Raw genomic sequence first — 26956 nt, 5'->3', positions numbered from 1 at the left:
TGGGGGCGGCTGCAATTACACTTCTTTGGGGGTGGCTGCAATTACACTTCTTTTTATGTGGCTAAACTTTTCTTTACCTGTCTGGTCTGGTGCCCACTGCTGGGAGTCATTCGTATGAGGGACTTGTCTTTTAAATGCATACAACTGTTTGCATTCCACTTGATTGCTGCACCAATCGCCCACTGCTGGTTGCAGCTCTCACCCTGCATTAATTTGGGAGTCTGCCACTGCAGTCTTTTTTTTTGGAGCCTTGAAACTTTTAGGGATGCTGTACTAGCCGACACCTTTAGGTGGACTCTGGTCTGTCTTGTATCCAGCACAGTGGTCTCGTGTGCAAGAGATTGTTCTCTATCCTCTTTTGGATTTGTGTCACCATCACCATCTTCATGGGTGAGAATGTGATCTCCCTGACCTGGGGGAGTCAGGGCTGGTGCAGGAAGGCTGCAATTACACTTCTTTTTGGGCGGCTAAACTTTTTTGTGGGCGGCTGCAATGAAACTTCTTTTTGTGCGGCTGCAATTAAACTTCTTTGGGGGCGGCTAAACTTTTTTGAGGGCGGCTGCAATTAAACTTCTTTGGGGACGGCCGCAATTACACTTCTTTTTGGGCGGCTGCAATTAAACTTCTTTGGGGGCGGCTGCAATTAAACTTCTTTGGGGGCGGCTAAACTTTTTTGAGGGAGGCTGCAATGAAAATTATTTTTGTGCAGCTGCAATTAAACTTCTTTGGGGGCGGCTAAACTTTTTTGAGGGAGGCTGCAATTAAACTTCTTTGGGGACGGCTGCAATTACACTTCTTTTTGGGCGGCTAAACTTTTTTGTGGGCGGCTGCAATGAAACTTCTTTTTGTGCGGCTGCAATTAAACTTCTTTGGGGGCGGCTAAACTTTTTTGAGGGCGGCTGCAATTAAACTTCTTTGGGGACGGCTGCAATTACACTTCTTTTTGGGCGGCTGCAATTAAACTTCTTTGGGGGCGGCTGCAATTAAACTTATTTGGGGGCGGCTAAACTTTTTTGAGGGAGGCTGCAATGAAAATTCTTTTTGTGCGGCTGCAATTAAACTTCTTTGGGGGCGGCTAAACTTTTTTGAGGGCGGCTGCAATTAAACTTCTTTGGGGACGGCTGCAATTACACTTCTTTTTGGGCGGCTGCAATTAAACTTCTTTGGGGGCGGCTGCAATTACACTTCTTTTTGGGCGGCTACATTTTTTTTTACCTGTCTGGTCTGGTGCCCACTGCTGAGAGTCATTTGTATGAGGGACTTGCCTTTGAAATGCATATAACTCTTTGCATTCCACTGATTGCTGCACCAATCGCCCACTGCTCCTCGGCTGCACTGTGTAAACAGTGCACAATCAAGCCAGATAGGGGTCTTGGTGCTTGTTTTGAGGTTGTAGCAGGGGAGTGCAGCTACGAGTCGTAACACCTTGAGAGAAGATCAGTACTTCTCTACCGGCAAAGGACATCCTCCTCGACAGAGCGCGCAGCTTCACGAGGGACACATGTGAAGCAGTGAGCAAAGGGAACACCACCGCCAGATCACCTGAATCCACCCTAGCGATCAATAGAGTTACAGAAGTCGCAGCCAGATAGAACTCTTCCAGCTGCCACCTAGTCATTAATTAGCCCCCTCCCCTCCACCCATTAGGCAATGATTGACGAGACGAATGGTAATAATAAATTATAAATGAATAATATTACTAATCACCAAATTAAAAATCAGATGAAATTAATTATAAATAATCATAATCACAATCAAGACAGATAGGGGTCTTATGAAATATTAAACTGACCAAAACAGATACACACTCTGCACCATCGAGCAGGTGATCACTGACATGCCAGGTGCAACGGTCTTTAGCACCCTGAATGCCAAGTGTGGGTTTTGGCAGATCCCTCTGGACAGAGCCTCTTCCATGCTTACTGCCTTCATGACCCCTATTGGGTGCTACGTCTTCCTACGCATGCCCTATGGCATCACCATGGGCAGCGAAGTTTTCCAGCGCTGCATGGAGCAACAGTTCGCTGGCTCTCCCTTTGACATCATCGCTGTCAGCATCCTCCTTATCTGCACAGCCGGGTCCATCAGTTACTGCCACTGCTGCAACCAATGCTAGTGATGGTTACGCATGCCCTATGGCATCACCACGGGCAGCAAAGTTTTCCAGCGTTGCATGGAGCAACAGTTCGCTGGCTCTCCCTTTGACATCATCGCTGTCAGCATCCTCCTTATCTGCACAGCCGGGTCCATCTGCCACTGCTGCAACCAATGCTAGTGATGGTTTACATTACATTACATCTTCCATCTGCCACCTTAAAATTGATTAGCCCACTCCCCTACACCCATTAGGCAATGATTTAAGAGACGACTGGTAATAATAAATGAATAATAATCACAAAATTAAACAATCAGATTACATTATCACACAATCAAGCCAGATAGGGGTCTTGTTGGATGTTAAAGTGATCAAAACAGTTACACACTTGCAGACAAACTCTGTGCTGCACAAAATGCCCACCGCTCCTTGGCTGCACATGGTAAACAGTGCATGATCAAGCCAGATAGGTATCTTTTATGGGCCTATTTTTTTAAACTGCCATCATGTCTGCCGCTGCAGTGCCACTCTTACATGAGCCACGTGTTTGTGCCGCACACTTGTGTGGCTTAGCATAGTTATCCAGCTACCTCAGTGCAAACTTTGGCAATAAAAACAATATTGTGAGGTGTGATGTGTTCAGAATACACTGGAAATGAGTGTAAATGAATGTTATTGAGGTTAATATAGCGTAGGAGCAAAAAAAACCCACCAAATTCTGCGATTTTAGCTGTTTTTATGCATTTTTAACAAAAAAATCAGAACCCAAAACCCCAAAAAATCCAAACACAAAACACTTAGGAGGTGTTTTGCCAAAACCCATTAGAACCCAAAACCTCAAGGTAATCAGAAACCAAAACCCAAAACCCGAAAAGTGGCTGGTGCACATCTCTAGTTATTAGACATGCACAATAGGATTTATAGATGGAGGGAGACAGTGAGAGGTGTAGGAGTGAGAGAAGGAGAGGTGCAGGGGTATGAGGGATCAGGAGATATATAGAGATGACAAGGAGGGATAGAGGCTATGAGGAGCAGAGGTCATGTAAGGGAAGGAGGAAGTATGAGGAACATGGGTGACATTAAAAAAGGGGAAATAAGACAGATTTGGTGAAGAGGTGGATGAACCCATTATTTCTGTTGTAATAAGGATAAAGGGTATTAGACATAGTGCTAATTCTGAATCACTCTCCATCGAATAGTTTCCCCCTCTGTTTGCAGCGCGAAGTAAGTCTAGAAAAGGGCGTGGGGAGAAGGAAGTCCCTGATGATGTCTAAGGGCCGGGGAATGCCTTAATTTTTTGGCGCACTCCCAGAAAACGCTGCATTAACGCCCCCAAATGGCCACAGGGTGTCAATCCCTGGCTGTTTTCGTACGGGCGGCTCGAGCACAGCGCACAGTGTGCATGCGCGGTCATCCTATATTCACACGTGCTGCAAATTCAAAGGACTTCAAGCAGGTCTGAATGTGCTATATGGTGGTCACTGTCGTGTACTGTACCCTGCATTACATAGCGGTCACTGTGATATACGCTGCATTACATATTGGTCACTGTGATGTACCCTGCATTACATAGTGGTCACTGCATACCTCCCAACTGTCACGATTACAGCGGGACAGTCCCGATTTTCGGGTCCTGTCCCGCTGTCCCACCCGCGGCAGGCATTGTCCCGCTGCGGGGGGTGGCAGTTGGGAGACCCCCCAATCTAGTAGAATAGACGCTGTGCGCATGCGCACAGCGTCTATTCTCGTATGAAAATGAGGTTGCGGCTAATTAGCATAAGCTGCACCCTCATTTGCTAATAAGCTTCGCCGCGCAAGTGTCCCTATTTCCCCAACGCAGAAGTTGGGAGGTATGTCACTGTGATGTAGCCTGCATTACATAGCGGTCACTGTGATGTACCCTGCATTACATAGCGGTCACTGTGATGCATCCTGCATTAAATAGCGGTCACTGTGATATACGCTGCATTACATAGCGGTCACTGTGACATACCTTGCATTACATAGCGGTCACTGTGATGTACTGTATCCTGTATTACATAGCGGTCACTGTGATGTACCCTGCATTACAAAGTGGTCACTGTGATGTACCCTGAATTACATAGCGGACACTGTGACCTACCCTGAATTACATAGCGGCCACTGTGACCTACCCTGCATTACATAGCGGCCACTGTGACCTACCCTGCATTACATAGCGGTCACTGTGACGTACCCTGCATTACATAGCGGTCACTGTGACGTACCCTGAATTACATAGCGGACACTGTGACCTACCCTGAATTACATAGCGGCCACTGTGACCTACCCTGCATTACATAGCGGTCACTGTGACCTACCCTGCATTACATAGTGGTTACTGTGACGTACCCTGCATTACATAGCGGTCACTGTAACCTACCCTGCATTACATAGTGGTCACTGTGACGTACCCTGCATTACATAGCGGTCACTATGATATAATCTGCATTACATAGCGGTCACTGTGATCTACCCTGAATTACATAGCGGTCACTGTGATGTACCCTGCATTACATAACGGCCGCTGGGATGTACCCTGCATTACATAGTGGCCCCTGGGATATACCCTTCATTACATAGCGGTCACTGGAATGTACCCTGCATTAAATAGCGGTCACTGTGATGTACCCTGCATTACATAGCGGTCGATGTGACGTCCCCAACTTTACATAGCGGTCACTGTGACGTACCCTGAATTACATAGCGGCCACTGTGACCTACCCTGAATTACATAGCGGCTACTGTGACCTACCCTGCATTACATAGCGGTCACTGTGACCTACCCTGCATTACATAGTGGTCACTGTGATGTACCCTGCATTACATAGCGGTCACTATGATATAATCTGCATTACATAGCGGTCACTGTGATCTACCCTGCATTACATAGCGGTCACTGTGATGTACCCTGCATTACATAGACGTCACTCTGATGTACCCTGCATTACATAGAGGTCACTGTGATGAACCCTGCATTACATAGACGTCACTGTGATGAACCCTGCATTACATAGACGTCACTGGGATGAACCCTGCATTACATAGACGTCACTGTGATGTACCCTGCATTACATAGCGGTCACTGTGATATACGCTGCATTACATAGCGTTCACTGTGATATATGCTGCATTACATAGCGGTCACTGTAATGTACCCTGCATTACATAGGGGTCACTGTGATATAAGCTGCATTACATAGCGGTCACTGTGATATATGCTGCATTACATAGCGGTCACTGCAGTGTACTCTGCATTACATAGTGGTCACTGTGATATACGCTGCATTACATAGCGGTCACTGCAGTGTACTCTGCATTACATAGCGGTCACTGTGATGTACTGTATCCTGTATTACATAGCGGTCACTGTGATATACGCTGCATTACATAGCGGTCACTGTGATATATGCTGCATTACATAGCGGTCACTGTAATGTACCCTGCATTACATAGGGGTCACTGTGATATAAGCTGCATTACATAGCGGTCACTGTGATATATGCTGCATTACATAGCGGTCACTGCAGTGTACTCTGCATTACATAGCGGTCACTGTGATATATGCTGCATTACATAGCGGTCACTGTGATATATGCTGCATTACATAGCGGTCACTGCAGTGTACCCTGCATTACATAGCGGTCACTGTGATATATGCTGCATTACATAGCGGTCACTGTAATGTACCCTGCATTACATAGACGTCACTGTGATGTACCCTGCATTACATAGCGGTCAATGTGACGTACCCTGCATTACACAGCGGTCACTGTGATGTACCCTGCATTACATAGCGGTCACTGTGATGTACCCTGCATTACACAGCGGTCACTGTGATGTACCCTGCATTACATAGCGGTCACTGTGATGTACCCTGCATTACACAGCGGTCACTGTGATGTACCCTGCATTACACAGCGGTCACTGTGATGTACCCTGCATTACATAGACATCACTGTGATGTACCCTGCCTTACACAGCGGTCACTGGGATGTACCCTGCATTACATAGCGGTCACTGTGATGTACCCTGCATTACATAGCGGTCACTGTGATGTACCCTGCATTACACAGCGGTCACTGTGATGTACCCTGCATTACATATCGGTCAATGTGACGTACCCTGCATTACATAGCGGTCACTATGATATAATCTGCATTAGATATCGGCCACTGTGATGTACCCTGCATTACATAGCGGTCACTGTGATGTACCCTGCATTACATAGCAGTCAATGTGACGTACCCTGCATTACATAGCGGTCACTATGATATAATCTGCATTACATAGCGGCCACTGTGATATACTCTGTATTATATGGCAGTCACCGCAATGCTTTCTATAATACGACGGGCATTGCAATGCTATTTACCACACCATCTCAATCAGCTGACAAGACCTTGTTAGCTTTGCGCTGTCTCCCTTCAGTTGGATCCTACTACTGCATTCCCCCCTGCAGATCACAATCTGGGATGCTAGTATCACAATTTACCATGAATCGATTATTCATTCCTGCTTTGTTGGGTAAGTGTGCAGGATTTGGGAATATTCTCCCTCGAGAGTTTCCCATTATTTATTGGACACATTTTGCAATATACAGCAGCACCGATATCATATCAGTGGTGCGGCGGAAGGGACGATATAGCATGAATACACTGAATGACATTGTAAAATATCCTACAGTGATGACACCGGGACCCCTTTGAACATGCATGGCTATAATGTCAGATTCGACTGCATGTTCAGACAACAGAGGTTATTGTTAGCTACCCGTGGGAGCTCGCATCACTAACTATATAGTCGGAACGGTACGCATGGTAGCATCGTTAATTATATATCCATATTGTGCATAGCCTTTGCCTTTATCGCATAATTTGTACCAAGCTTTAGTAAGTTTGAGTGTTTTCTCTCACCGCTAGACCAGTCGCTGTGAAACTGAAACTGATGTTTGGAATTTCAATGACACTTGTACAAAAATGTAAATGCAAAAATGTATAACACCCCCCCATCCAAAAAAATAAATAAAATTAAAACTTTTAAATCACAATCCCACAGATTAAATGCTCGGCTCTTGATTGCTCCCAAACTGTATGTTTCAGTGAGGAAATAGTCAAAAATAGATCACAGAACCTAAATAGTAACAAATCTCCTGGCCCGGAAGAAATACACCCTAGGATACTAACGTAGTCTTTACTTAGAAGGGCGCCCATCTCGGCCATCTCGGGCATTGAATGCACTAAAAAATCAGGTGCGATGCGACAGACGAGATGCCCGAGATTTCCCATAGGGAACAATGTTAAATGTCTCAATTGACCCGATTTTCCTGTTCAATGCCTCAATTGACCCACTTTTTCCATAGGAAACAATGTTAAATGGGCCACAGAGGCCAAATAGGCACCCTGAAGTGAATAATGGCCACCCGAATTGTTAACGCCACCCCACGATCAACGTCAACCCGAAGCGTGGCGAGCGGCGGCGGTACGCGTCCTACGACCTTTTCATACCCCCACTATCCACGTCGGCGTGGAGTTGAGAATAGAAAGTGTGGCGAGCGCAGCGAGCCACCGAGCCTGAAGCGTGGCGAGCGCACGCGGATACCTTCACAGGTATCCGCGTCCCCTCGCGGGCTTCACAGCTGTCCGCGTGCGCTCGCCACGCTTCGGGCTCGGTGGCTCGCTGCGCTCGCCACACTTTCTATTCTCAACTCCACGCCGACGTGGATAGTGGGGGTATGAAAAGGTCGTAGGACGCGTACCGCCGCCGTTTGCCACGCATCGGGTTGACGTTGATCGTGGGGTGGCGTTAACAATTCGGGTGCCCATTATACACTTCAGGGTGCCTATTTGGCCTCTGTGGCCCATTTAACATTGTTTCCTATGGAAAAATCGGGTCAATTGAGGCATTGAACAGGAAAATTGGGTCAATTGAGACATTTAACATTGTTCCCTATGGGAAATCTCGGGCATCTCGTCGGTTGATCGCACCCGATTTTTTAGTGCATTCAATGCCCGAGATTTTTTACTAACGATGCCCACCATCAAAATCGTGGGCGCCCTTCTAAGTAAAGAGTACCGATACTAAAAGTATTGAGTTCTGTCATAGCACTACCATTATATCTGATATTTGAGGAATCAATAAACTCGGGGACGGTATCAAGGGACTGGCGCATAGCTAACGTCAGGGCTATTTTTCAGCAGGCTCCAGCAGGAATTGTGGTCCTTATTCTAGTTCACTCTTTCTGACAAAATATTTCTTAGATGGACAAAACCATGTGCACTGCAGGTGAGGCAGGTGTAAAACCCCACCAAAATCTAATTATCTCTGCACAAGTAACACCTGCCTCACCTGCAGTGCACATGGTTTTGTCCATCTAAGACATTTTTTGTCAGAAAGAGTGAACTAGAATAAGGGCCACAGTTCCTGCTGGAGCCTACTGAAAAATAGCCCTGGCTAATATAGTACCAATATGGAAGAAAGGTAGCAAAACTAACCCTGAAAATTATAGATCGGTCAGCCTTACATCCATTGTGGGGAAAATATTAGAAGGAATAATAAGAGATAGTATCTAAAATTTCTTAGAACAGGAGAAAGTGATAAGTAAGGCTCAGCATGGGTTCATCAAAAATAGATCAGGTCAGACTTATTTAATTAGCTTCTATGAGGAAGTGAGTAGGGGGGGGGGGGGGGGGGGGGAGAGATGTGCGATGCCCCCAGCCCCTCCACTGCTCAGCAGGTAACCGGAGGATGGGGATGACACCCAACACTCCCCCCCTCCCTGACGCAGTAGTGTCCCTAAAAAATGGAACATTCCTGTGGAAAGCGGGACAGTTGGGACGTATGACTATATGTACAGATGGTTACCCGGGATTAGCATAAATGGATTCCCATTGACTAGTTTCACAGGAGTGTGAAGGCTTAGGAGTGTGTGAAGCTAATTTCCTGGCACCCGATCCCCAGGGAAACATCCAGCACATATATTGTTGATATGTATGTGTATAAGAGTTACATGGTTTCCATCCCCGCACTACAAGGTCCGCCCTGGAATCACAGCTGAAATTCTTAAATTACTTTTTTTCTTTTTTTTTTCTTTGTTAGCTGCAGTTAGTGACAGTGGCCACAAGAGGACATACTAGACTATAAAATGACAAACTGACATAGTACAGTATAGTTGTATGTACTATAGCTGATGACAGGGGACAGTCCTGGTTACAAAAAGTGCAAGTGGCTTTATATGATTTTGTAATGCACAATACTCCATTTTCTTCACTGTTCAATTCACCTGCCAGCAATACAGATTTTTATTTTAATTCAATTGTTTTTAAATTATTTTGCTATATAATATAAATCCAGTAATGGTAGATGGGGATTTGTGCACATAAACAGGAATGAGAAGCAATAGAGTACTGTACCATCTCTAGCAATTTTTTTTTTCCATCAATAAATTTTTATTAACACAGATTTTATATGGGGTACAGAGAAGAAAAAAGAGGGAACATGGGGGGGGGGGGGGGGGAGGGACAGCATTCTGGATTATAGACGGTACAATCTTGTAATTAAAATACAGTCTTGTAAATACAATAGATGTCATACAGATAAAATAAATGAGACACAGCACGACACACCGCTACGCAGAGCGGTTTATACATAATATAGGTGATACACAGACCGAGTAAGACAACAAGGCAAGCCAAGGTGAGCCTATCTAAGTAACCCTGGCTCACTTATCCTGGCCTGATCTGACTGTTATCTAACACCTAGGGTGGAGGAGATTCTGGATCTGGAGTTTCATTCAAACTGAACATGGGTGGTTGCCCGGGGGGGTCAGTGGGGGAGAGCCTGGTCCCCGCTCCCTTTGTTATGTAGTTTTGCCACAGGGACCATCTAGAATGGGATGGAGAGGTGTTGGTCGAGTAGAGTTGGGGGCTGGTCTCCATAAGATAATGGTGGTTTATTTTTATGATAACCTGGGGGAGGGCTGGTGGGGAAGGCTGTTTCCATTGCTGGGCTAGAGTTGCCCGAGCTGCGATAAGGATGTGTCCGAGCACATATGTTTTCTAGATTAGGTATGATTTTTGCCACTGTGGTGATAGGGAGAGTAGTGATGAGAGTCGTATGGGCACGAAGGGTAGTGAGTAGTTGATCCCATACATGCAGGGTGGCAGCTGTCGCTGGGAGTAGGGCTGGGAGGGGGGGTCTGATATGCTTTGGGATCTTTAGTAGGTCGGGGAGAGGAATGTGCGGGGAATAAAATTGTTTGATTTCCACCCAGGCTCTGCGTGAGGGGCTTTCAAAGTAATGTTTGGATGGGGCCAAGAGGCAGGCGGCCTGGTACTGGGACAGGTCGGGGAGGTCAAGTCCTCCAAACGCCCTAGGAAGGGACATTTTGGAGCGGGCCATAGCTGGGGGTTTTGTCAACCATACGTATTTTGTCAGGATGGAGGTGGCCATATGCAGGTATTTTTTCGGGAATATGTAAGGAATGGTACGGAACAAGTACATGAGTTTGGGTAGGAGCGACATTTTAAATGCCGCTATCCTTCCCATCCATGAGATTTCGAATGACATCCATGATCTGGAGATTGATGTGAGGGAAGTGAGGAGGGGGGACAGGTTAACTTCAAATACATCTTTCATGTTTGGGGGGATGTGTATGCCGAGGTATTTTATAGAATTGGGTTGCCAGTTGTAGTTATACGTGGATTTCAAGGAAGGGAGAGATTCCGCAAGGTTAATCGGGAGGGCGTCGGTTTTTGATGTGTTAAGCTTGTAATAAGAGGCAGCGCTGTAGGAGGACAGCGTCGAGTGGATGTGGGGGAGTGTATTGGTTGGGTCTGTCACGAATAGTAGGACGTCATCTGCAAATAGACTCAGTTTATGGTTAGAGGAGCCTACCTGTAGACCTGGTATATTAGGGTTGTTGCGAATGGACATAGCTAGTGGTTCGATGGAAACAGGGCCGAAACTAGGGTTTCTAGTGCCCGGGGCAAGACATTCATTTAGTGCCCCCCCCCCCAAAAAAAAAATAATTATATATATGTATGTGCTTACAGACAACAGAAGGGTGATATTAAACCAACAAACAAGACAATATATCATATATTATTATATATACACTGTATTCTGAAATGAAATATATATTTATAAATTATCCCTCAACTGGTCCACTTGCATCAAGATACATATATACTAGAAACTATATGAACCGTAAAACAGGGATAGTGCGCGCCGAAGGCGCGCGCTAAAAATTTAGGGCATGTTTTTTTTTTTTTTGGGGGGGGGGGGGGGGAGAAGTGGTGTGGTCACATAGTAGTATCAATTCACATTATAGCACACACCGTAATGCCCAGTACACATTACAGCACACACCGTTATGCCCAGTACACATTCCAGCACACACCGTAATGCCCAGAGCACATTACACCACAAACCGTAATGCCCAGTACACATTATAGCACACACCGTTATGCCCCCCCAGTACACATTATAAGCAATGGTTAATTGCTGCTGCCACTGGATAGAACACTGTCCCTGAATGATACACAATATGCCACAAACATACATCCCAACTCTGGAGGCAGAGGAGAGGAGACATCTGCGCGTGCCGGAGGCACGCGCCAAAAATTAGAGGGTTCACCTACTACCGTTGAACTCCTGCGAGGCTACATCCCCCATTTTTTCCACTATGAGGGCATGGTCAGCTCTCTAAGAGCTGTAGCCACATGGGGTGCCCCCAATAGTGCAGTTACAGATACACATGACCCCAAAAGTGCAGTCCGTGATGCCCATTATACTTATGCCGCATACTGTGATGCCCATTATAAATATGATACGCACCGTGATGCTCCATTATACATATGCCCCACACCTGGATGCTCATTATACATATGCCACACATATGATGTCCATTATACATATGCCCCACAACGTGATGCTGTATTATACATATGCCGCACAACGTGATGCTCCATTATACATATGCCGCACACAGTGATGCCCATTATACATATGACGCACACTGTGATGCCCATTATACATATGACGCACACTGTGATGCCCATTATACATATGACACACACCATGATGCTCCATTAAACTTATGCCACACACATGATGCCCATTATACATATGCCCCACAGTGTGATGCTCCATTAAACATATGTCACACACATGATGCCCATTATACATATGCCCCACAATGGGCACATTGACAAACACATGGCATGGGCACACACATATATATTATAGACCAGGGGTGTGCATTCCCTCTCCCTCCCAAAGAAGAATACCTCTTTGCTGAGCTGCCGTGCCTGCCTTGTGAGTCCTAACAAGTAGCTGGACTGGGGAGCACAGGAGCAGTCAGAGGGCAAAGGAGCACTGCTTACAGTATACAGTATGATATATCTGGCACACTAAAGTTGGAGACTGTGCCTGGCTTGTGCCTGGCTTGTACCTGTAGAGTAGACATTGCTGCTTCCTTCCCCTGCCTCCTCTGGCACGTTCATCCCAGGCCACGCCCCCGCCCGCCGTCCCATTGGACAGCCCGCTCGCATTCCCTCCCTCCCATTGGACAATGTTTTTTTTTTAAGACACTGACAGACACAGTGTCATGGCCGTGCCCGCGCTGACTCGCCTGTGATCAGCGAGCGCACGGGCAGCGGCAGACGGCGGCCCTGTCACAAGTTCAACACGCAGGCAGTGTAGTGAGTGCGCCGGCCACCGGGTGGGTGCCGGCTCTCGGCGCACACGCAGCCCACGCCCCCCCCCCCCTCCAGCGCCCGGTGCGCGTGACCCCCCAGCCCCCCCCTAGTTACGGCCCTGGATGGAAAGGACAAATACCAGGGGAGAAAGTGGGCAACCCTGCCTTGTGCCGTTGGAGATTGGGAAAGGGGTGGATAGGAATCCGTTGCTGAACACCCTGGCCGACGGAGAACTATATAGAGACATAATTGAGCTCAGAATCCGGTCCTTGAAACCAAAACGCGACAGGACCTCTTGCATGTATTGCCAGTTAAGTCGGTCGAATGCCTTTTCGGCATCGAGTGAGAGGAGGAGCAGGTCCTGACTGGAGGATAATGAGTCAACCAAGTTGAAAACTCTTCTAGTGTTGTCCGGAGCCTGTCGCCCAGGGACGAACCCCGTCTGGTCCGGGTGGACCAGCCCGGGTAGGAAGCGATTAATTCAGGATGCCATTAACTTAGCGAAGATTTTAATATCAGTGTTCAGCAAGGCTATCGGGCGGTAATTTTGGCACAACGCAGGGTTTTTGCCTGGTTTCGGAATGGTCACAATCCGAGCTTCCAACAATTCTGGAGGGGCCTGACCTGTAGACGAGAGCTCATTGAATAGGTCTCTGAGGTAGGGGGACAGCATGTCACTAAAGGACTTATAGAAGTCTGTGATAAAGCCATCCGGCCCAGGGGCTTTGTTGCTGGGGAGTGACTTAACGACCAACTGGATTTCCTCCTGGGACCAAGGCGCGTTAAGGGATTCTAGTTGTTCTGGGGAGAGCGAGGGGAATTGTAGGTTGTTTAGGAAGTCACAGATAGTGGCCTCCGTGGGTTGTGGTGTGGAAGGGTCTAAGGAGAGATTGTAAAGCTTAGAGTAGTAATCTGCAAATTGATTTGCAATGGATTTAGGGTTGAGTATTTTTCTTTACTAGGGAAAATGATGTATTTGATTCTATTTGTGGCCTGTTGAGCTCTTAGTTTTCGGGCTAACATTCTGCCCGATCTATTACTGGCTAAGTAGAATCTATGTCTTATCCTGTTTAGAGCTGATTGGGTTCGGGCAAGTAGTAGTTTCTGGAGTTGGCTTCGTACTGATGCCAACTCTATCTTCAGGGAGGAGGAGGGGGATATCTTATTCTTATCATCTAGGTCGATTAGTTTGGCTTCTAGGGCTTTTTGAGTTGCAATAGTCTTGCGTTTTAATGAGGCTCCGGCTTGTATGGCTGCTCCTCTAGTGACCGCCTTAAAGGCACACCAATGATTGATCACCGAGGTATCTGTTGTGTGGTTGTTAGACATATACGCTTCCATTGCATTCAATATGGCGTCTTTGGCTGAGGGGTCTTTTAATAAGTGAGGAAATAGGCGCCAGGGTCTGGGGGGGACTTTTGAGGGGAGGAAGTTCCAATGCCATACCACAGGGGCATGGTCAGACCAGGTGATGGGGAGTATGTCAACTCGCGCGGAGTGTTGGAGGGACCATTTGTCACAAAGAATATAGTCAATTCTAGAATAGGTGTTGTGGACTTGGGAGTGGAAAGTGTATTCTCGGCCGGTCGGGTAGGTTGTTCGCCAGGTGTCATACAGATCGAATTCTAGGAGTAAATTACGAAGGGCTATCGATTGGTTATCCGAATGCGAATGGTGGGTAGGGGGGAGGCGGGATTTATCCAGGCGGGGGTCAAGGACTAAATTAAAATCACCAAGCAATATCAATGAGCCTTTTGAGGTTTTTTGTACAAGGAGAAGAAGTTTGCGGAGGAAGGCAACTTGGTTTGTGTTGGGGGCGTAAATAGATACAATAGTCGTCAGTCTGTCTTCTAGTAGACCGGTAAGGATCAGGTATCTGCCGTTCTTATCAGCCGTATGGGTATGATATGTAAAGGGAGTGTGGCGGTTAAAAAGGATAGCAACCCCATTACGCTTGAAAGGGCCATTTGCATAGTAGGCTGTAGGGTAGTTAGAATCTTTGAACTTGGGTGGGTTCAGGGCGGCGAAGTGCGTCTCCTGGAGGGCCACTATGTCCGCCCTCTGTTTGTGAAAGTAGGATAGGGCCATCCTGCGTTTATGTGGGGAATTCAGCCCCTTAACATTTAAAGATAGCAACTTAGGCATAGTATATCCTTAAAAAGTGCTGTGGGTATGCCGGCTGTGTCCATGGGGGGGGACAGTAGGTCAGGCGGATTAGCGGTAAGGAATGCAGTCCGGGGGGGGGGACATGTGACAGATAGAGAAAAAAGTAAAGGGAAAGGTAAAACAAAAGGGTCCGTCGACTAGGACCCGCATGACTACTGCAGGGGAAAGAGAAAAGTTTTTCATGCAGTAGTATCGAGGGGTTGTGGGGGTGGCGACCTGGCTTCTCTGTGAATCAGGGAAGAGAGGAGGGCCACCTCTCCGGTAACAACTTTTGACCTGTTTTTTTTTTTTTCCTTAGTAACTAAGCAACACAATATTTTTAACTAATGTACCCCCTGTGGGCCTCAGGGGAGACGGATAGGCCAACACTGTATATATGTTTCTAATATATGTACGTATATGTCTCAGCTGCTGTGAGGGTACGCTACGTACAGCCCAAAACTTTTAACAGGCTAACAACAGGTTAACAATAACTTACAACAATCATCAGTGTGTAACGTCCCAGTGCCTAACAACCTGTAACCAAACGGGAGTAATAAGACTGATACTTATCGTGTATATCTCAACCCGCAGCATGGAGGTGAGGAGGTAGGCTGGCTTGGGTGATCAAATACAAGAGAAGATGTCCATAACAGCACCAAAGTCATCAGGTATCTGCCCAATCCTGACGGAGGGGCTGGGGGCGCTTCTGCCCCTGAGGACCTGTAGTAGAAATGTCCCAATCCGACAGGAGCTTCATTCCTGCTTCCAGGGTGGGCACAGTGTAGGTGGTATCTTCGTGGGTGATAATCAGCTTCACAGGGAACCCCCAGCGGTACCGAATCTCATGAGTGCGCAGTGCCATGGTGATAGGGGCGAAGGCTCTCCTGCTGGTCAGGGTCGCAGGGGACAGATCCTGGAACAGCTGGAGGCCTCCAAGGGCATCGGATTTCTTTGCCTCTCGGGCTGCTTTCAGGATTTGCTCCTTAACAGTAAAGAAATGAACACGGAGGAGGGTGTCTTTGGGTAGGTCGGTTGGGATTGATTTGGGTCTTGGCAGGCGGTGGATGCGGTCAATGAGGAGATCTTTAGGGTCAGCAGAGGGGAGGAGCCTTGAGAACAGTGCTGTGGCGTAGCCCTCAAGCTCAGAGTTGGATACAGATTTTGGAATGCCCCTGATCTTGATATTATTCCGTCTGGATCTGTCCTCCAAGTCCGCAAGTTTGGTTTTGAATTGGGTGATTTCAGTTTGCTGACGGTCATAGGAAGATACTAGGTCATTGTGGGATGCGACCAACTCCTCCATTTTCTTCTCTAGGTGATCCGTCCTGTCTCCGATCGCCACCAGTTCAGTTTTAACCTCGCGGATGGCTAGCTTTAGGTCATTGGCTATCTCTGCCTGGAATGCAGAGAAGACCTGGCAGAGGGACTTTACTGTAACTGGTTCGTCGGATTCGGCATTTATACCCGCCAGCCCTGTAGGGGGTTTTTGCGCTCCCTGGACCTCCAGCGGGGTGTACGACTTCTGTATGGGGCTTGTCTGCAATTGTGAGGATTGGGAGGATTTCCCGGCTGGCATGCTTATTTTTGTTGGGGCTGCTTCCTTGGGTTTCTTTGGGGGCATATTTAAACACGGCACTGACTGTTGAAGTGATGAGCAGGTAGAACTAGGCACCGTGGGGGGTAATGTAACAATTCGTTACTTCATGTACATCACAAGCTGTGGTAGTCCCGGAGAGGTGGTCATGAGACGTGGGTGTTCACATTGAGACCAAAGTGAGGGATTTAGCAAGCAGGAGCTATGGAGGGAGTCCTGTATTATAGCGCCCCCTGTGATGATCGAGTCAGCCCCTGGGTGGACTGGGAGAGGGGGCTATTATTATGCCCTAGAGAGGGGGTGGTGCAGGTTCTGGGGCGCAGCGTGGTGTTTTGCTGTCCTTGAGTGCCTCCAGAGAGGATGAGAAGGGGTGGGCAGCGCTCAGGCCTCTGTAGTGCAGCAGTCGATGGTGAGGAAGGAGGGATTTGCTGGCCCTGCAGGGTGTAGCACGGTGCCTTGGTCTGTGGCAGCCCTAGAGGGGGCTATGGGTGCTGGGGTGTAGCTGCAGGGGACCGCTGGCTATGGTGGGGATGCAGGGAAAATGGCGGAGCCACGTGGTGCGTGCAGTGATGGCCGGGACCAGCCACGGCCAAGGAGGAGGTGAGTGCCGCTGGGGTGTGTTCCCCGAATGGGGATATGCTGTGGTCGGGGGGGATCTTCCCTTACCGCGGGAGAGAGAAGGACTTGCGGCTGCCGGTGTTGAGGCGGGCGGGGGTCCCCCTCTGTTCCGTCTCCGGCCTGAGGCGGGCTCCAAGCTGTCCAACGGCTGGGCGGGAGGCAGCGGTGATCGCGGGCAGGAGAGGGAGATGAAGCCGTCTCTCGGCTGCGACGTGCACGGCGCCTTCTGACGCGTCGCCGCTCCGTCCGGCTTCCAGAAATCGAGGCCCCGGCTGCTATCCCCGGACCAGGCCGCAACCCGCGGCGGCTCTGAAAAGTGCCGCCCGGCTCCGCAACCTGGACCAGGGCAGGCGGGTGATGTAGCTGGAACAAGGGGGAGGATGGGGAGGTAGACTGGGGAGGGTGAGGACTGGTTTGGTGGTGAGATTAGTTCGGGGTAGCAGGAGCTCCGGTGAAGCACGTCTTCTCGGTCAGCTCGCCAGGCCACGCCCCCATCTCTAGCAAATTTTAATAATAATTTTTTTGTTTGTATGTAAGAGGATAATTGGGTTTATTTATTAAGATGGGAGTTCTATTGAAGATAGGACGTTGCCAACAGCAACTAATCAGAATCAACTTTTTTATTCAGCACCAGGCATGTCAAAACTATGTCCCTCCAGCTGTTGTGAAACTACACATCCCAGCATGCCTTGCCATAGTCTTAGTATTCCCTAGTAGCAAAACTGTGGCAAGGCATGATGGGACTTGTAGTTTCACAACAGCTGGAGGGCCATAGTTTGGACATGCCTGATCTAGAAGATAATAGATAGAATCTAATAGGTTGCCCATAGCAACGCCCATCTTAGTAAATAAACCGCAGACTCCTCAGTGCTAGAAGCCAGGTGCTGCGTGTAACGTTACAGTGTAGGAACAGAAAAGACAGTTTCCCTACCATGAAGAAAATCGGAGGTACGCCCCTACTCTGAAAGCCACACCCCACCTGAGGAGACCACACCCCTTTTTTCTTTTGTTTTTTCTTTTTACCAGCACTCAGACCATACACTCTCCTGTAATGGGTGTCATATGAGATAGGGCCGGAACTAGCTAACAGGGAAGCAGCTGTGACTAATAGGCTAATGTAGCAGAAGGCTTCACACCTCCTGCTACTGTACATTGCTGTTCCGAGCTGCATCCTAGGATGCAGACACAATCTGTGACACAATTCCCCGGCTGCTTGACCCGTGGGGTCGCACAACCTTTCACCGCAGATCCAACAAAGAGGCCAGGAAATCTCCATCATCATCAATCCCCAAAACAACAACAACATGCCTCTATTTTGGGAAACAGAGATTGTTGCTGCCCCCTCCCTGCTCCCAAACAGCGGCAGACTGCATACCTGGGGGAAGAAAAGCACTGGCTAAGTACAATATGGGGTGGACATATCTGTAGATAAGACTTTTAGGAGATATACGATCAGGTTGGTGGAAAATCAGAGGTGATCAACAGCCCTATCCAGGGGCATACCTCTCAACATGACCCTCTCCAGGAGGGAAACAATGCTCTGCTCCTGGACTTCCCTCTTAATGTACAATTGCCATCACCTATGTTGAAGCACCACTTATGGCGAGATGTATCAAAATGAAAATGCGGTAAAACCCCCATTTTACTGCATTTTCATATGTACTATTACCTGGCCGCCCTGATTTCGCCTATGGGCTTCTTTTCACCGCCTCGCCCCAGCCCCGCCGCCCCCCCCCCTCTCCCCCTCCCTTGGGCTTACCTTCTTGCAGGTCCTCCTGGCTGCAGGGGGGAGGAGGAGGAGGTGCCGGGGACAGCCTGTTTAGCTGTCCCCGGCGTGAAGGCAGGGAGGAGATGGAGACCACAGTACAGGTATCGCGGGGGTCTCCGTTACCGCACCGCGATGCCAGCCGCATATGTTAGTACATATGCGCTGGCATCGCTGCGGGCGGGCAGCGAAGGGCGGCGATGTATATTAATACATCCCGCCCTTAACCTCGGTCCTCAGGACACCCCAACAGTGCACGTTTCCCAGTTCACCAGGCAGGTGCACTCAGTATTCAGTGACACATTTTTAAAGATCACAGGTGGAGATAATGATTTCACCTGTGATTCTGTGTGGAGACCTGGAAAACGTGCAATATTGGGGGGTCCTGAGGACCGAGGTTGAGAACCACTGTCATAACCTGTTCAACATAGGTGACGGTAATCATACATTAAGAGGGAAGTCCAGAAACAGAGCATTGTGTCCCTCCTGGAGAGGGTCATGTTGGGAGATATGATAGAGTAATACTCCATAATGGGACTTTGTAGTACCCCTCCAACAGCCAGTCCTAATTTCCACCACCCAGTCTGCTGGCCTGCCTAAGGTCGTGTTAGCCCTAGTTCAGGGCTGGGCAACACCGGCCCTCCAGATGTTAGTGAACTACACATCCCAGGATGCTTTGCATTAGTTTTGCTATGTGGCCATGCTGAAACTGATGCAAGGCATGCTGGGATGTGTAGTTCACTAACATCTGGAGGGCCGGTGTTGCCCAGCCCTGCTTAGTTGCTTACAATAGGCTCAGTTTGTGGTGAACCCTCTACAGTACCATGCATTGTGGCTGCACTATATCAATTTGCTGTCACCTATTGCATTGCTTGCAATTTTCATTTAGACTACTGCAGGAGAGCCAATTCCGGTTGTGGAGTCATTTTCAGTGGCAAATGTAGGATTTTTAGAGGGGTGTTTCCAAATGTAATCCAAAATCTCCCACTCTTTAGCACATTGCAGGAAGTATGGGATTCTGGGGGAATGGTAACAGCCTTGAAAATTGGTATTTTTATACACTGGATACTGCATGGAATACAGTATTAATATTTAACAGTACAGATGGTCTATAGTACAGGCTGTTTCAAACATTTAAATAGGATAAGTGGTCAGGAAAATATTAAACATGCCATAATAAATAAATACACAAACATAATAGAACCAGTACTGCACTTTCTAAGCTCACAATCTCCCACTTCATGGTAAGGCTTCTGTCTCTTCCTACTGGCAGCTGCTCTCTGGTCCATTGTGATGTTTAAGGACATTGATCCGCACATTCTGTAAATGTGGTAGAAGAAGCTGGTACACTGGGAATGTGAAACAGCTCTACTTTGTCCCTTACACTGATGTGGTGGCAGCTGTACTGATCGCATTATATAATATACCAGTTCTATTGTGGTCATAATTTAAGGGTGCTAAGAGGAGGGGGGAAGGGAGGGGGGGTCAGGGAAACCAGACCCAGACCCCCTTCCCCCCTGCATTTGCCTATGATTTGTATAACATTAAATGGTACTTATGTATTATCTGGGCTCCCATGTTAAATGCACCCCATTTTTTCATACCCCTACTATCCAACTACGCATGGAGTTGATTTTATATAGTGTGGCGAGCGCAGCGAGCCACCGCGCCCGAAGTGTGCGAGCGCAGCGAGCCCCGCGAAGGGACGCGGTCTCATAAGAAAAACGGGAGCCCAGATATTACATAAGTACCCATTAAATTGTACACAGCTTTCCTATTCTTTATTAACCATTTGAATGCCAACATCCCTATAAAATAAAGATATTTGTTATATTCATTCAAATAAAAAATGTGTAAAAAAAAAGAGATAACATCCCATTATTTAGTAAACTGATGGACAATAAATCAGTTTTGCAGTTTGCGTAATGTTTCGCCAAACTGTTACCCTTTATTCCTAACTACAGGTGGACCTAAACATAGCGCCGCATAGCGTTCCTTATCAGCATCCGTGACTCTATAGTTATACCCTTATGGCGGTATCTTTAGCAATAAGAACGCATTTACTCAGACCTCAATATATATCAGGGAGCGCTTCTCTATTGCTCCATCAGCTTACAGTAAATAATTTACCTGAAACTGGTATAAGTTTAGATTTAGAGTACAAAATCCCTAACCGTATGTATTTAGTCCCTAGTGGACACAAAGGGATAACAAAGTATAATATTACAAGATATACATTACATACAGATGGAGCTCCCCTGGTTCTTGGCCAGGGATCGCCAGCGCAGAGGTGCTCCATCTGACTGGGACGCGTGTGCGTCTCACACGCAGGTGCGTCCCAGTCTCCGGACGGTGCCACTGCGGGACTCTGCCCGTCTCCACTTCAGGGATAGGGGGGGATGGCGGGGCAGAGAGGTGCACAGGGGGAGGCGGCGGTAAAAGCACCGTAGCCACGGGGCACGTGTGAGCATCTTGTGCGTGCGCGCCCCTGACTAGAGCCGGCCCCTGAAAGAAAGAGGCCGGCTCCATCTGTATACAATCTTACATTATCACCTAACAAGGGAATACAAAGGTAAGTACAATCAGCTACAATACAACAACACCAATACAAAGAGTAACAGTTACCGTCATTAATTCGCAGCGCCTTTCTGGACCAGGAAACTGTATTAAAGGTTTGAGCACAGCGTACTATGTTCCTGGCCTAGAGATCAACAACTTATAGGGCAGTGGTTCCCAAACTGTTTGCCGTGGCTCCCTGGGGTGCTCCGGGACACGTGCAGGGGTGCCCTGGGTTGGTGGTCCAGGACCAACTCAAATTATTAATGGTTAATTATTTATGAGCAAAACCAGTGCTGGTGGCTGCCAATCATAAAATGTGTACAAACAGAAGCAAATCCTGCCCTTTACTACATAACTGACCCTAGGAATCATATATAAACCCAATCTAATTAATTTTGTTTTGGCATAGGGGTGCCGTGAAAAAAATCTGATACTCTAGGGCAGGCATGTCCAATGTTGGCCCTCCAGATGTTGTGAAACTACACATCCCGGCATGCTTTGCAATAGTTTTAGCATTCTCTAATAGCAAAACTGTGGCAAAGCATGCTGGGATGTGTAGTTTCACAACATCTGGAGGGCCAACGTTGGACATGCCTGTTCTAGGGTGCCGTGATTCAAAAAAGATTAGGAACCCCTGTTATAGGGTATAAACAATATGGTCCAGAAGGTCTTCCATTGGTCAAAGGGTCAGCTTTCACTTCTTCTGATTGGCTCAGTCCAGATACACAGATTTGTTCTATGCTAGTCATCATGTCCTAGGGGTCCTGCTGTGCAGCTGGTTCAAACTGGCAATGATATATGCTGCGGTTTCCAATCAAACACCGGAGCAATGCGAATGAGAAGTTAATCATACAGATACCAAACACGATGGGGAAAGAATGTTTTTTAACTATGTGAAGTGCAATTTTAAGCTAAATTACTGTCTTTTATTATTTGTGGATATGGGTATAAAACTGTGTGTATCATTATGGCTGCAATTACCAATCACATATTGTTCTGCTCTCCTCCGTACGCTCTTTACGTAAATTACACAGTCTAAATGCAGTTCAACTTCGACACCATATATAAAGGTAACCATTACAGGTCATTATGATGAATAAAGTCAGAAATGTGACTCCAGACATCACTACCACTGGTCATCCATGTGTACAGGAGCGCCAATCTAAATTTTTTCTGGTGGGTGCCCACGACACACACACACCAAAAATGTAACCACCCCCCCTCACAAAGCCCCATCTCTTCTCTGTAGCACTTTTTTGCCCCACGTGCACGGCCTGCAGCAGCAGCCTTTCCAAGAGAGACTGGAGGCAGGTAGAGGAACTTTCCTGGCTGCCAGGTACATGAATACAGTGTTCCTATAGCTGCATAAATGCACTGGCCTGGGGTGGGGAAATCAGCTAACAAATGAATTTGGACAAGACTCAGCTGCAAATAAATTAGCAGCCGCACACAACTATTCACACAGCAAACACATTAATTTGCATGGCAGGCTTTCCCTCTGGCGTGGCAACATTTATTCGATTGCTGGCCACTGCAAATGTGCTTCGGGGTGATCAGGTCTGAATCTGCTATTTTTTAACTGGATGAAGCTTACAAGCAATAACCCCATATATACAGTATGTGGTGCTCAAATGGGTCCAGCTCAGAAGAAGTCCCCAGATTTTGATGTAATCCATCTACACACTTAAAGGGCTCAACTGCATTAATCTGGGCAGTCAGTCACCAGGCTAACAGACCCCTAATAAAAGAAAAATACACACTTAGCCTATGACATCCCACATGCTTGTGGCATATGAAGGAGACTAGGTCTTTAGGCTACCCAGCTGGCGCTGTAGCACAATGTACATAAAGTAATGGTTCCATCGGTACAGCCTCTATCCGCCCGCCAGCACGACATATCCATAGTGCAGGCGGGGGCGTAGCCAGCTGATGGGGCACACAAGCTAACTCGCTCGCGTGCCCCATCAGCAAGGCGGCGAAGACCGAGTGCATTCCCTGCCCATCTCCGCCTCAGGGAAACAGGCAGGAACCGGGCAAGACTGGCAGTGGTGGAAGACTGTCGCAGGAGCTTTCGATAGAATAAGGACGTGAGTATCTTGTGCGTGCATGCCCCATTCTATCAGACTCTGGCGGAGGGGTGGGGGACGGCGCATGGCGATTCTATCGCCATGAGCCGCTCCGCTCCCATCTGTAAGTTACATTGGCACAGCCATCTGGCAGTCACTTTAAGAACATTGGATTGGGTGATAGCTCAAGTCCCGTCCCGTCCCCCCCCCCCCAAGCCCTGGCATTCTAGGATGCAGCTTTATCAGTCTATTGGTTAATCAGGCATTGTCCATCAAGTAATTGTGTATATTACGTAAGAACATAACCTCCCACCATGTGAAATGAAGCTCCAATTGGATCTTTACTCTTAAAGACAATAGCAGATCTGCGCCCCATTACAGCGGATCAGCATTTCCCAACCCTCCCTGAACTCCGCCATTCCACGTTAAATCCTTGGTCCGAATAACAACGTTCAAATAGGTCATGTGCTGTATATTACATCATTGAGGAATAATGTGCTGTATATTACATCATTGAGGAATAATAAGAGAATAAACCAGGAGCTCAAATTTTTATTTTGGCACAATTTGTACAAAATTGCACAACTGTGTGCAGCTGGTGTCACGTCTCACAGCCGGTTGCAGCTATTCATTCCGGTTGAGGTCTCCGGAATTTATAGAACATTGTTTTTGTTTTTTTTAGCTTGTGTTCATAAGGATTATCAAAGCAAATAAAACTTTTCATATATATCCATGTCTGCGATAGGACAACCGCCCCAGCTTCTTGAGTGACAGATAAATAATTTATGTACATTTTTTGAAAAAACCTAAACAAAACTGTACACTCTTCCAATCACCGCATACAATCCCAAATAAGTTATAGTAAAATACAGTACAGGTCTCTTGTTGGGAACAAAAAAGTAAAAAAAATACAGTTATTGCTGCTATAGTGTATGCTTGATTGTCAAGTAATTCACAATACCATTGGTTTGTACAGCTTTTCTTTGAGTTTGTTTTCAAGATCAATGGTGTTTGTCCTTTACACATCCATTTTGATGGACCTTTCCATTCTGATGGTCTTTCCCATTCTGGAAAGCTTTCGGAAGCCTCTTTCCCTTGACATACGCATGGAACCAAAAATTGAGGAAAAGGATTAAGAAAATGACTCCATAGGACAAAATCACATACAAGAAGACCGGGAACTGATACGGACAATCTTTCATGAAGAAGAATTGACTGATATGAAATGTGACCATCAGAAATTGTGTCTAAGGAAAGAAAGAGAAAAAAAAATATAAGAATGTATCATTGGCAAAAAAAGGTTCATTCATGTAATGTGTATAATTTACTACCCTCCAACATGACCCATTCCATTAGGAACAAGATGCTCTGTTCCTGGACTTCCCTGCCAGTGGCAGTTAGAGGTTGGACTCCAGCACAGTCCAAAAGTCAAAGAGTCCAGGACAGTGATGTTTGGAGTGGCAGTAGGTGTGGCTCCCCTTTTTGAATATTGGACTGTGCTGCAGCCTCACATCTCCAACTGCCACTGGAAGGAAGTCCAGAAACAGAGCATTTTATACCTAATGGAAGGTGCTGTGTTGGAGGGTATGTAATTTTATAGTACATCCCCATTACAGATATGATCACTTACCATTAGAAACATATTTCACACATTAAAGTGCAACGGCAAGATTCAGGACCACCATCAAGTGGTAGCAGAGTATGGGGTCCTAGACTATCCAGAGGACCCTCCCTCTTTGTTTACAATAGTGTTCTCTCTCCCCCCCCCCCCCCACCCCTCCAAAGGGAACTAAAGCCACACCCCCAAGACTGGTCATGCTCCCTGTAGCATGCAAAGCATTCCATGGTATTAACAGTAAGGCTGGCCAATGGCTGCCTTCTAGATCTTGATCTCTTTGTAATGCAATACTTACAGTATTGCCAGACTTTGGCCTGTGTCTTAAACCAATGGTACAATGAGTAGATATGGTGGGTTTGCAAGTTATTATATTTTCTGATCCTATAGCACATCAAATCACCACAGGAGCAATATTGCACTGAATGGAGCATCTGGGCACAGAATATTTTTATTTAATTTAAATCTAATCATAAATAATAAAAATAAGTTATTTATAAATTGGAAGTCTGAAAAGAGGACAGGGATTATTCTCCATATAAATGGCTGCCGAATGTTCTGATATTATTCCAAACATTCCTAATAAAAGGCTCAGCATTTCAGAGTTTCGGGGAGAGACTGCTTAAGTATTGTTTAGTTGTATAAAATATAATAATCTCTATATATAAAACAGATTCTGACATCACAGAGGATCCAACAGATTCTGACATTACATAGTTTACAACACAATTTTGAATGTAAAAACTCCCCACACCTTAATTATTCAAAGTGGTCCTGACAACCCATTCTGTAGGTTTACATGTATAAAATCACCTTAAGTCTATCCACAGTGCTATACGGCTTTATTACTGTAGGTATTATACTTTAGGTTCCGATTATGCAAAAAGCATGGAGATGCAGTGGAGTAACCACACTGCTGCAGACCCCGCGGTGGCTTGGAGTCTGCGGGGAGTGCCGAGCTGCTGGTGCCCTCTGCTGCTGCCGGATGCCGTATGTTTTTTCTGTCACTGTCTACCTAACAGGCAGCGTCAGCTTCCGTGTGTCAGCACCTGTGTTTTAGCATCTGTGTGCCAGCATGTTGGCGTCTGTGTGTCCATGTGTTAGCATCTGTCAGCATACAGTACTTCCCATCTATACCGATTTTCATGGGATAGGCATTTTTTTTGTGACTGTCCCACTGTACCACCCAAGGGCAGCAATGTCCTGCGATGGGGAGAGGGGCAGTTGGGAGACGCAGTGTTAGTTGGTGCTCTGCTTGGTAGAGCAGTGGTGAATAGCCATTTTGCGCCTACGCAAAACATCTATTTAAGGGAGACAGAGGGGCTGGGGGCATGCCAGAAGCTCACAGAGCGCTTAGCATGCCTCCATAGTGATGAAAACGGGAGGCATGCCTTGTGGGAGCATTATTCCCAGTAAGCCATGCCCCCTCTCAATGTGGTCACACCCTTTTTCTGGCGGCGGTGCGGCTTCGTCGCACAGAAGTCTTAATTCCTGCAGTGTAAGGAGAAGTATGATGTGTGGCCTATAGAGTAAGGAGCATAAGGGTGTGTGACAGTACAGGGAGGAAGGTAATGCCGCCAGAGTTCAGGGGCAGTGCGAGGTGTCCACCGAACTCTGACTTTTTTTTAAAGGGGAGTTAACTTACAAGGCAAAACCATGCCTTGTAAGTTAATTCCCCTTTAAAAACCGCCCGAGTTCGGTGGAAATCTTGCACTGCACTAAACTCGGGTGGCATTAAATTCCGCCCATAGAGTTATCTAAACATGAGAATAAACTGC

At 47.1% G+C, this 26956-nt stretch overlaps 1 protein-coding gene across 2 annotated transcripts in view; it reads right to left on the bottom strand.

The window, feature by feature from the left end:
- Positions 1 to 24099: 24099 nt before the first annotated feature.
- ELOVL7 (ELOVL fatty acid elongase 7) overlaps positions 24100 to 26956 on the bottom strand; it is a 29391-nt gene continuing 26534 nt past the window's right edge. For both annotated transcript variants that reach the window (XM_083158466.1, XM_083158467.1), the window contains exon 8: positions 24100 to 24810. In XM_083158466.1, coding sequence (XP_083014592.1) covers positions 24565 to 24810 — 246 coding nt within the window. In that variant the 3' untranslated portion in view covers positions 24100 to 24564. The remainder of the gene's footprint in view (positions 24811 to 26956) is intronic.

The sequence above is a fragment of the Crinia signifera genome, chromosome 1 (assembly GCF_055691185.1).
Source record: "Crinia signifera chromosome 1, ASM5569118v1, whole genome shotgun sequence".
NCBI lineage: Eukaryota > Metazoa > Chordata > Amphibia > Anura > Myobatrachidae > Crinia > Crinia signifera.
The sequence above is the reverse complement of the archived record's forward strand: the minus strand, read 5'-3'. Positions and strand labels throughout refer to the sequence as shown.